Below are 12,099 nucleotides of genomic sequence, written 5' to 3'. Positions count from 1 at the left end.
TGCGAGTGCATATATGTATATATCATGTGCATATATCATGAAGCCAGCACGGCTGTTTCCATCGTTTGGGGATGGGATCATCTAATGTGCGTTGGGTGGGTGGGCAGGGGTTATGGGATGTTGGCTTTTTGTCTCTGTAGGTATGTATATACTCCTGAGTTTTGTTTGTTTTGGTTTTCCCTTTTACCTTTTTTCCTTATATCTCCTCTGGTGGTGGGTGAGTCGGTCTTATTTTCTCTCAGAGAATGCCTATGAGCGATCGTAATCTGCGCAAGCCTGATACTGGATCAAACATTACATTCACTAGCTGGAATGTTAAAGGTGTGAATAATCCAATTAAGCGATCAAAGATTTTTTCACATTTGAAACGCTTGGACACTGACATAGCTTTCCTTCAGGAAACTCATTTGCGAAATAAAGATCATTTCAGACTCAAACGAGCTTGGGTGGGTGATATTTTTCATTCAAATTTTGATTCTAGGTCTAGAGGAGTAGCAATTTTGATCAACAAAAGAGTCAATTTCTCCGTCTCCAGGACAATATCTGATAAGAATGGTAGATATCTTATTGTTGCGGGCACTCTATACTGTAACCCTGTATTGTTGGTGAATATATATGCCCCTAATTTTGATGACCCCAATTTTACGGATAGGCTGTTTGGCAACCTCCCTTTCTTAAATACGCATATTACAATACTGGGCGGTGATCTGAATTGTGTTATTAATCCTTCTTTGGACCGTTTGAATCCTCGTACTTTGACTCAATCCTCTATGTCAAAATCTATTACCGATTTTACAGTCAAGAACGGGCTTGTTGATCCGTGGAGGTTCTCACATCCTGGAGATAAGGAATTCTCTTTTTTTTCTCAAGTACATCAGTCATATTCACGTATTGACTATTTTTTTGTTGATGGCTCTCTTCTCCCCAAAGTTACTTCTGTCGTATACCACCCAATTGTTATTTCGGATCACGCCCCTCTAACTTTGAATATAACATGGTCTGAGCGCCCCCGTTTTTCTTCTCCCTGGAGGTTTAATCCATTGCTTTTATCCGACGATGCATTTAATGTTTCTATATCTGCTTCAATAGATGATTTCATTGCATTAAACAAAACAGACTCTACCAGTTTTTCGCTAGAAGAGAATCACTCAAAGCATATTTGCGAGGACAGATTATCTCTTATTCAGCATAGGCCAGTAAAATCCGCAGGGCTAAATTACAGGAGCTCACATCTAAAATTCAGGACACAGACAGACTAAACTCAGTTAACCCAAGTCCGAGTTTACTGAAACAACGGCTTGATTTGCAGTCAAAATTCGATCTTATAGCGACAGCCGATTCTGAACGGCTCCTATTACGCGCTCATGCCAACTATTATGAACACGGCGATAAACCAAGCAGGTTATTGGCTCACCAATTAAAAAGGCAAGCAACGTCGAGACTGATTCCCAGCATTAGAGATTCTAATGGCACACTTACCACCGATCCAATCACCATCAACACAATTTTTAAGTCATACTACTCCTCTCTCTATGAGTCAGAATCTCCACTTGACACAGCAGAAATGACCTCCTTTCTTGATAATATCACTGTCCCTACTATTAATTTGGATGTGGCTAATGGCCTCGATGCTCCTTTCAGCTTGCAAGAAATTGCTGCCGCCATTGAAGCTACGCAAAGCAACAAGGCCCCTGGTCCCGATGGGTTCGGAGCTGAGTTTTTCAAAAAATTCAAAGACAAATTAGCCCCCCTTTTACTTTCAATGTACAATGAGTCCCTTGATCATGGCTCATTGCCTCCCTCTTTAATGCAGGCGTCCATTGCCCTCCTTTGAAGAAGGACAAGGACCCTGAATCATGCACTTCTTACAGGCCCTTGTCTTTACTGAATGTGGATGTCAAAATTTTAGCCAAAGCACTAGCAATTCGTCTTGATAAGATCCTTCCTAGCATCATATCTGAGGAGCAGAATGGTTTCATCAAGGGACGCCAGCTCTTTTATAATGTTCGTACACTTCTTAATGTGATTCTCTCTAAAGATTCTTCTCCACTCCCTGAAGTTGTTATCGCAATTGATGCTGAAAAAGCGTTTGATCGTGTCGAATTTAACTATCTTTTTGCAACACTTCATAAATTCGGATTTGGACACAGGTTTATATCGTGGATTAGACTTCTTTAGACTTCCCCTCAGGCCAGCATTCACACCAATGACAACTACTCCACTTATTTTACATTATCACGTGGCACGAGACAGGGCTGCCCTCTCTCTCCTTCGCTATTCGCTCTATCCGTCGAACCACTTTCAATTGCTCTAAGAACTCTTCCTCTATTTCGCGGAGTCTCTAGGTCCAATGTGGAACTCAAATTGTCACTTTATGCAGACGACCTCCTTTTATATGTATCTGACCCTTTAACCAGCATTGCACCAATATTATCTCTGTTGAAGAATTATGGATCCTTCTCCGGCTATAAGGTCAATCTTAACAAGTGTGAATGCTTCCCCATAAACTCCTCTGCTTTACAACTCAAACAATCTGATATCCCCTTTAAACTCAGCCCGTCGGGCTTTAGATACTTTAGATGGTAAATTTTTTTGCGCGTCCAAAACATTAGTACGTATTCAATAGTATGCTCTATCCATACTCATTCCGGAGAAATGTATTAGTATGGATTGATGGACACCAGCTAAGCAGAAACTTCCCAAAATGCAATGCAGTGGTGTTTGGTTGCTAAGTGCTGCGCAGATACGTATATGTCATAAGTATAATGAATGAAGGAATACTTTATTACAGACTCAAAAGGTTCCATATAAAATACATAAAAATTACAGGTAACACATTAAAATACATGCAAACATCTGTTCCAATGCTTCCATAGTCCAGATGTGTACCTTGTATCACTCCGTTTGATGTTAGTGAGTGGAGTTATTAGACAATTTTCTGACTCATGGAGTCGACACATAAATTTAAATATAAAATTCCTCAGCAGAGCATGGAAGGTGGGGACATAACAATTAACAAATAAAGTGCTTGCACTTGTCCATCATGGAAGCTTAAGGAGGATCCTGAACGCATCATTATATGCTACCTGCAACTTCTTTAGCTTGGCTTCGGTGGTATAATTACACCAAAGGTGAGCTGTGTAAAGAGGTGTACAATAGGCTCTGAATAGATGTACCTTAACATCAGCTGTGCACATATGGAATCTACGAGCAAGCACATTGGCCTGGATGTCATCATCATTACATAGATCCTCATTTATGATGTGACCCAAATACCGTACTCTCTTAACAACATCTAAGGGGCGGTCAGACAGTAAGAATGGGGGAAACTTTTGTTTCTGATCCTCCTTAGCTTTAACAATCAGAATAACACTCTTCTTAGGGTTAAACACAATGTCATACTGGACTCCACAGCTAGAGCACACTTTAAGCAGTTGCTGTAGCCCAGCACTGAATGGAGACAGGATTACCAGGTCATCAGCATAGATGAGGTGATTAATAAGACTATCATCTATCATACATCCGGTCTTGCACGGACTAAGCTTCATGGAAAGATTAACCATGTAAATATTGAAGAGGACAGGTGACAAAATGCCACCCTGTCTCACCCCATTAGTTACATGAAAAGGTGCAGATAAACTACTGCCCCATCTGACTTGCATGGTCTGTTGTGTGTACCAGAACTGCAGGATCCTTATCAGGTAAAGTGGGACACTACGCTCTTGGAAAACAGTTATTAATATCATAATAACAACATAATATTATGTAATAATATTAAGTAATAATAATAATAATGATAATAATAATAATGAATTTCATTTATAATGCACTTTACATTCAGTGAATCTCAAAGTGCTACGGCATTCAAGGCAAAAAAATCAACACAAAGCAGCAGTATTATCACTAAAAATGTAAAAAAGTCATAAAAAGTCATAAAAATCAAAGGCAAATCATAGATCATAGCTGACGTATGCTTTACTGAAAAGGTGTGTCTTAAGTTTGCTCTTGAAAGAGTCAATTGACTGTGGTTCTCTCAGGTGGGCGGGGAGGGAGCAGAAGGCCTGGTCTCCCATAGTGACCAGTTTAGTCTTGGTGGGTTTGAGGAGATTGTTCTTGTTCGTCGAACGGGTGCGGGTGGGGGGGTGAGGATGGATCAGCTCCTTGAGGTAAGGGGTTACGTTGCCGTGGACGCATTGGTAGGTTAACAGGGATATTTTGTATTGTGTCCGGGAGGAGATGGGGAGCCAGTGTAGTGAGTGGAGGATGGGAGTGATGTGGTCGTATTTGTGCACTGTCATCAGGATCCTAGCAGCTGTTCTGTATGTATTGGAGCTTTTGAAGGCTGTTGCTTGGGATCCTGATGAGAAGTGCATTGCAGTAATCGAGCCTGGAGGAGACGAAGGCGTGGACCAATTTTTCAGCATCCTTCAAGGACAGGATGGGGCGGAGTTTGGCTATGTTTTTGAGGTGGACGAAGACAGTGGGATATCCTGGCCAGAAATAGAATAGAAATAGAATAGAAAGCCTTTATTATCATTATACTGGTACAATGAGATTAGGCAGCAGCTCCGTAAAAGTGCACACATGCAAAGACTATGTGAACAAAGACTGTGTAAAGAACAAAATGAGAAACAGGAAACATAAATATATATACACTATAAAAATGAGTGAATGAGAGAATAATAATGCACATGAATGGGTGGAAGAATATTGCACTTGAATGGATGGAAGAATATTGCACATAGATGACTAAGGAATATTTCACATAATGGATAGAGAATATTGCACATAATGGATAGAGAATATTGCACATAATGAATAGAGAATATTGTACAGTATGAGGAGCTTATTGGTTTAGAAAGTTCACAGCTTTAAGAAAGAAGCTGTCCCTGAGTCTGTTTGTTCGGGTTCGTGAAAAGGTGATGCATGTGATGGGGGATGACTAAGCAAGCTGGTGTGGGGTGCCGATGAGCATGGCTTCTGTTTTGCAGCTGTTTAGTTGTAAAAAGTGCTGTTTCATCCACGCCTTGAACTCCTAATTATAATTATATAATAATATTATATAATATTAATATTGGTATATAATAATATTATATAATGTCATCTTGGTTTGGGCCAGGATAAATGGGAAAGAGCGGAGCGGTGCTGCTGCTACTGCTGCGGTGACAGGAGTTGTTACCATGGTTACCATGAGGGGAGTTGGGAGCATAGACGCCGCATCGAGTGGTTTTGCCCGCTGCTGCGGAACGTCAACGACGCCGCCATATTGGATGTGGCATTAACAAAGCATATTTTACATAAACATATTAAAAAAATTTCAGGTAACAAAATAACATATTTGAACCATTTTTCAGATTTTTTCAGTTATGAAAAATGAAAAATTGTTCAAATGTTATTTTATTGTCTGAAAAATGGTTCAAATATGTTATTTTGTTATTTGAATTTTTTTTAATTTGTTTTGTTGATGAGAAAATATGTTTCTCTATTTTTCTTATTTTTGTGAGGGGGGATATATATATTGTTTTTCGGCACTACCTTGTTCTCTATAGCTGATATAACATGAATTACTCCTATGTGGGATCAATAAAGTTCTTATTTTTGCCATCTGAGAAAATTAAATATATTATATTAGGTACCTAACTGTTTCCCAAGTATATTAGTGCGTGTGTGAATGAATAAATGAGACGTAAAACGTACATTTATTTGTAGAAAGGCTCTTTATGAAAATACGTCCATTCACTTGTATTAGTTACAGCGCAGTCTTGCCACATCCAATATGGCGGCGACGTTGACGTACGGCCAACGTCTCTGGTACGGCTCAGCGGCTCAGCAGCATAGACATATATACATAGACGCCGCATCCACTGTGGCTGGGCGTGCCTATAGGTCCGCCATCTTGGTACAGACCACTCGCCACGGCAATGCATTACATCTATGGAGGAGCGGCGTTTCTACACACACAAAAGTGATCATAAATGATGATGTGAAGCTAATTTCACGTGCTTTGTTTGTCAAACGTCACACATTACAGACACACATAGATAAAACAGAAAAGAAAAGAAAGAAAAGAACCCAGAAAACGTTCAATGTTCAGATCTTTATTTACTATACAAGTATTTACTATATAATTGTTTCTATTGCCACATTACTATTATTATTAATATTATATTATATATACATATATATTATATATTATATTAACATTATCTATCTATCTATCTATCTATCTATCTATCTATCTATCTATCTATCTATCTATCTATCTATCTATCTATCTATCTATCTATCTATCTATCTATCTATCTATCTATCTATCTATCTATCTATCTATCTATCTATCTATCTATCTATCTCGATCTATCTATATCTATATATCTCTATCGATATATCTATATATCTCTATCTATATATCTCTATATCTCTATCTATAGTATAATACAAGCCTTTCACAGATTCTAGCTAAAACCCCTCAAAGAGAACGGTTTTGCACAGTTTCTTTCTTGTGCTACCACTCTGGTATTTGAGTGAGGTGACTTTGACTTTTGCAATGTGGTGCAGCCTAATTTTGAGAAACACAGACACCACCACTTTTAGTAGGTTGGAATGGTGGATGTCAATGCCAAACTGTGTGTATAATATATATAATATATATATATATATATATATATATATATATATATATATATATATATATATATATATATATATATATATATATATATATATATATATATATATATATATATATATATATATATATATGTTAATATAATATAATATTAATAATAATAGTAATGGCAATAGAAACAATTATATAGTAAATACTTGTATAGTAAATAAAGACCTGAACATTGAACGTTTTCTGGGTTCTTTTATTTCTTTTCTTTTTGTTTTATCAATGTGTGTCTGTAATGTGTGACGTTTGACAAACAAATCACGTGAAATTAGCTTCACAACATCATTGATGATCACTTTTGTGTGGTCTGTACCAAGATGGCGGACCTATAGGCACGCCCAGCCACAGTGGATGCGGCGTCTATGTATATATGTCTATGCTCAGCAGCACTTGATGGGGCGTCTCCCCTCCCAACGGCAGGAAGTGACGTCAGGAGGAGCCGACCGTTAAACCCTTGCAGGAGAAACTGGGCTGGGACAAGTGACTAGTCATCGTCGAGCAAACATGAGGGAAATCTTGCATCTTCAGGCCGGCCAGTGCGGCAACCAGATCGGGGCCAAAGTGAGTATGAAACATGTATAACCTGCATATAATCCGAGTGTTTGATTTATTTTATTTAAAAAAGGCGGTTCTTTGTGCTCTTTGCCGGTTGGAAACCAGGAATATCCAGGTCTCTTTACACGGTTAGCGTCGATAGACTGCTCTAAATAACCATTATTTTCACATCCTAGGTATTTTCATGTCGAAGTGAAAGCAAATTAAAACAATTTTATTTAAATTTTAACAATTTTTTATGATTTTTTTTTTTTTTTTTTTTTTTTTTTTTTACTAATCATGGGCGGGCAAATCCGGCTTCAAACTAAATACGCCTTTTCCTGACTCGAGCACAAAATGGAAAAACGCAGTTTTTTTGCTAAAGTTTGGCCTGTTGCCAAGTGAAAAGGGTAGCCTTTTTTCGGAAGCGGGATTAATTTGGTCTGGCCGGCAGGAATCTAACCGGGGACCTGCTGCTTCAGGTCCCGCAACCGTAGACATTTATCCGTATCCGCCCCATCATGGAGCTGCTGCGTCAACGCCGCCATATTGGATGTGGCAAGACTGCGCTGTAACTAATACAAGTGAATGGACTTATTTTCATAAAGCGCCTTTATACAAGGAAATTTACATCCTACGTCTCATTTATTCATTCACACACGCACTAATATACTTGGGAAACAGTTAGGGACCAAATGTAATATATTTTATTTTCTAATAAGGCAAAAATAAGAACTTCAGTGATCCCACATAGGAGTAATTCATGTTATATCAGCTATAGAGAACAAGGTAGTGCCGAAAAACAATAGATATATCCCCCCTCACAAAAATAAGAAAAATAGAGAAACATATTTTCTCATCAACAAAACAAATTTAAATTTTTTTTGTGATCAAATTTTTATTTCTTTTTTTCCTTTTTTTGAAAAAACAACATGGTGCAAAAAAACACCAATACATAACAACAACAAATGAATAGATAAATGTAATAACAAAAAACAAATACAAAAAAAAAAAGTAATGCCCATATTATTAAGTATAACAATGCAAAATTAACACAAATTAAGGGCAAAAAATAAATAAATATATAAATAAATGAAAATAAAATCATAACCCCAGACATTACCCACCCACCCCCTGGATCCTATTGAACAAACCCCATTAAGCAGTTTTAAATTTTGCTTATTGAGGTAAAAGGGGGATTTTAGTTATACATTTAACCATGACTGGATAACATGATTTTTGAATTTTACATTTTTCAAATAACATGGAAAAATAGAAGCTAAAGATCCAGGCACTCGAGACGAGGTGGATAAAAAGATAAAAAAGCCTTTATTAGATAATAAAGGCTTCTATTTTTCCACATTGTCTCCCGGGTCTGATCTAAGAGCACCATTTTACAGTGGTCACACCCTATCGAGCACCTGGTCGACTCTTCTTCTATTAACAAAATAACATATTTGAACCTTTTTTCAGACAATAAAATAACTGAAAAAATCTGAAAAATGGTTCAAATATTTTATTTTGTTACTTGAAAAATTTTAAATAGGTTTATGTTAAATATGCTTTGTTGATGAGAAAATATGTTTCTCTATTTGTCTTATTTTTGTGAGCGGGGATATATATTGTTTTTCGGCACTACCTTATTCTCTATGGCTGATATAACATGAATTACCCCTATGTGGGATCAATAAAGTTCTTATTTTTGCCATCTGAGAAAATTCAATATATTATATTTGGTGCCTAACTGTTTCCCAAGTATATTAGTGCGTGTGTGAATGAATAAATGAGACTTAACACGTACATTTCTTTGTAGAAAGGCGCTTTATGAAAATAAGTCCATTCACTTGTATTAGTTTACAGCGCAGTCTTGCCACATCCAATATGGCGGCGACGTTGACGCAGCAGCTCCATGGGGCGGATACGGATAGATGTCTATGGGTAGATGCATGTGGTAATCTCTCACCTGCAACCCCGGTTTGAGAGGATCTGTAACATGAACAAGCCCACCCCACTCACTGAAAAGGTGTGGGGATTAAAGCTCACATTTTTGCAGAGCAATTGTTGAAATTTTGATTATTTGTTTAGCTGTTGTTGCTGTTTTTTTCTTCCTCAGGGAGCTGGTTATTTTTGGAAAAAAAATATATTGAAAGAAATTTGTACTGTATTGTACAGTAAAGAGGGAAAAAAATGTGTTGTGAAGCAAGCCCACTCACATCACTGAAAAGATGTGGGGATTAAAGGTGTAATGTTTGTAGAGCAAATGTTCAGATTTTGGCTCCTGTTTGTGTTTCAATCTCTGTGAGCTGGTCAGGTTGAAAATCTATTTTTACAGAGATGGACAGTTTTTTCGCACATATGTTCAATATATGAAATAAATTTCAGTCGCATTTGAATGCAAAAGATGTGTCTGTGTTGGGGCCGGGGGGGGGCTTGAAAATCCTGTTACGTATAAAAGGGGGGCCTGGCAAACTGGCTTTGTGTAAAGCAGCTAAGCGTTTTTAACTGCGGCAAAATGACAGTGGCTTAAAAACTGATTAGTCATTGATCGTTGATATTTGAATTTCTCGGGAAAGGGCGCCATTTTAATGTTTTTCTCTTCTTTCTCTGCGTTTTTGTGCTGTAGTTTTGGGAGGTGATCAGTGATGAGCATGGCATTGACCCAACTGGATCCTACCATGGGGATAGTGACCTGCAACTGGACAGGATCAATGTTTACTACAATGAAGCTTCAGGTAAGTGATTGATTTAAATCTTTATTTCGAGCATACATAAAAAAATAAATAAATAAAAAAAAACAATTACACAAAACAACAAAAAAATAATATAAATAAACAGTCATTTAACAAAATCAGAGGGGGAAGGAAAAGGAAAATTTCAATTTTGCTTGAAAATAAAAATAAGAAAAAAATATATAACAGCAAGCTTTACTTTGTCCCCAAAAAATTATACCTGTTATTACCTTATGAAAATGGTACAGCACTTCATTGCAATATTATACCTCAGCATTATAAAATAATGATATACCAGAGCAATTATAAGTAATATACTATATATATATATATATATATATATATATATATATATATATATACACACACGCACACATTATTTTTTTCTTGAAAAAAATAAAATTAATGTTTCTTCCTCTCCCCAAAGGTGGTAAATACGTCCCCCGTGCTGTGCTCGTGGATCTGGAGCCCGGCACCATGGACTCCGTGAGATCTGGACCTTTTGGCCAAATCTTCAGGCCGGACAACTTTATCTTTGGTGGGTTAGTATCCGAAAGGGTCTTGTTTCTTTTTTTTTCTTTCTTTCCCCCTCCCAATAACCAACTAACTAATGAATGTTTTTCCTAGGCCAAAGTGGTGCTGGTAACAACTGGGCCAAGGGTCACTACACCGAGGGAGCGGAGCTGGTGGACTCTGTGCTGGACGTGGTGAGGAAGGAGGCTGAGAGCTGCGACTGCCTGCAGGGCTTCCAGCTCACACATTCCCTGGGCGGCGGCACCGGCTCCGGTATGGGCACCCTGCTCATCAGCAAGATCCGGGAGGAATACCCCGACCGCATCATGAACACCTTCAGTGTGATGCCGTCCCCTAAAGTGTCTGACACCGTAGTTGAGCCCTACAACGCTACACTTTCAGTCCATCAGCTGGTAGAAAACACAGATGAGACCTATTGTATTGATAACGAGGCGCTGTATGATATCTGTTTCCGTACTCTGAAACTCACCACCCCAACGTACGGCGACCTCAATCATTTAGTCTCCTCTACCATGAGTGGCGTCACGACCTGCCTCCGGTTCCCCGGGCAGCTCAACGCTGACCTGCGCAAGCTGGCGGTGAACATGGTGCCATTCCCTCGTCTGCACTTCTTCATGCCGGGCTTTGCTCCCCTCACGAGTCGGGCTAGCCAGCAGTACAGATCTCTGACGGTGCCAGAGCTCACGCAGCAGATGTTTGACTCCAAAAACATGATGGCAGCCTGTGACCCGCGTCACGGCCGCTACCTGACGGTGGCCGCCATCTTCCGCGGCCGCATGTCCATGAAGGAGGTAGATGAGCAGATGCTTAACGTGCAGAACAAGAATAGCAGTTACTTTGTTGAGTGGATCCCCAACAATGTCAAGACGGCTGTCTGTGACATTCCCCCCAGAGGCCTTAAGATGGCCGCCACCTTCATTGGCAACAGCACGGCCATTCAAGAGCTGTTCAAGCGCATCTCTGAGCAGTTCACGGCCATGTTCAGGCGCAAAGCTTTCCTCCACTGGTACACCGGGGAGGGCATGGATGAGATGGAGTTCACTGAGGCTGAGAGCAACATGAATGACCTGGTGTCAGAATACCAGCAGTACCAGGATGCCACTGCTGAGGAAGAGGGAGAGTTTGATGAGGGAGAGGAGGACGAGGATTTGGCCTAAACTTTCTGTTGACGCACTAATTTTTCCCTTTTCAATGTTAAAAGAAAAATGGAACCTTATGTGTTCCAGTTTTCAATGTTCTGAGGAGGATTTGTCCTAAACTTTCTGACTCATTTTTCCCTTTTCAATGTTAAAAAACAAAAATGTGCAAAAATGTCTGTTTCAGGTTTCAATGTCCTGAGTTAAATAAAAGTTCTACAACTCATTTGCCTTGGTTTTTGTTCACTATCGGTACAGTAAGTTCTAATTCTGCAATTGCCACGAGCTGAACAGCTAAGTAGCAATTGCGTGGTCAGATTGTTCTGTGATTGGTCGTCATGCAGATGAAAAAACAAAACTCAAATTACTTAAAAGAAATCCAGGTGACTGAAAATTTCTAATTCTCTTCTGTACGATTGAAATAACACATAAAAAAAAAAAGTGTTATCCAACACACTGCCCCCCAATAAACAAGACAAAAGAAAAGAAA

General features: G+C 38.8%; 1 protein-coding gene across 1 annotated transcript; it reads left to right on the top strand.

Annotated features, from left to right (window-relative positions):
* Positions 1 to 7,109: 7,109 nt before the first annotated feature.
* LOC133464429 (tubulin beta-4 chain-like) lies at positions 7,110 to 11,835 on the top strand. The gene is made up of 4 exons (XM_061746409.1): positions 7,110 to 7,237; positions 9,834 to 9,942; positions 10,367 to 10,477; positions 10,567 to 11,835. The coding sequence occupies exons 1-4, from the start codon at positions 7,181 to 7,183 to the stop codon at positions 11,628 to 11,630; spliced, it is 1,341 nt and encodes a 446-aa protein (XP_061602393.1). The 5' UTR covers positions 7,110 to 7,180; the 3' UTR covers positions 11,631 to 11,835.
* The last annotated feature ends 264 nt before the right edge of the window (positions 11,836 to 12,099 follow it).

This window comes from Cololabis saira, chromosome 2, assembly GCF_033807715.1.
Source record: "Cololabis saira isolate AMF1-May2022 chromosome 2, fColSai1.1, whole genome shotgun sequence".
Lineage (NCBI taxonomy): Eukaryota > Metazoa > Chordata > Actinopteri > Beloniformes > Belonidae > Cololabis > Cololabis saira.
The sequence above is the reverse complement of the archived record's forward strand: the minus strand, read 5'-3'. Positions and strand labels throughout refer to the sequence as shown.

Bases quoted from the DNA above. Each gene is read 5' to 3' on its own strand.
- LOC133464429 (XM_061746409.1), top strand. From the start codon at position 7,181: ATGAGGGAAATCTTGCATCTTCAGGCCGGCCAGTGCGGCAACCAGATC. The intron at 7,238-9,833 runs GTGAGTATGAAA...TTTGTGCTGTAG, and splicing joins GCAACCAGATCGGGGCCAAA to TTTTGGGAGGTGATCAGTGA. The intron at 9,943-10,366 runs GTAAGTGATTGA...CTCTCCCCAAAG, and splicing joins TTACTACAATGAAGCTTCAG to GTGGTAAATACGTCCCCCGT.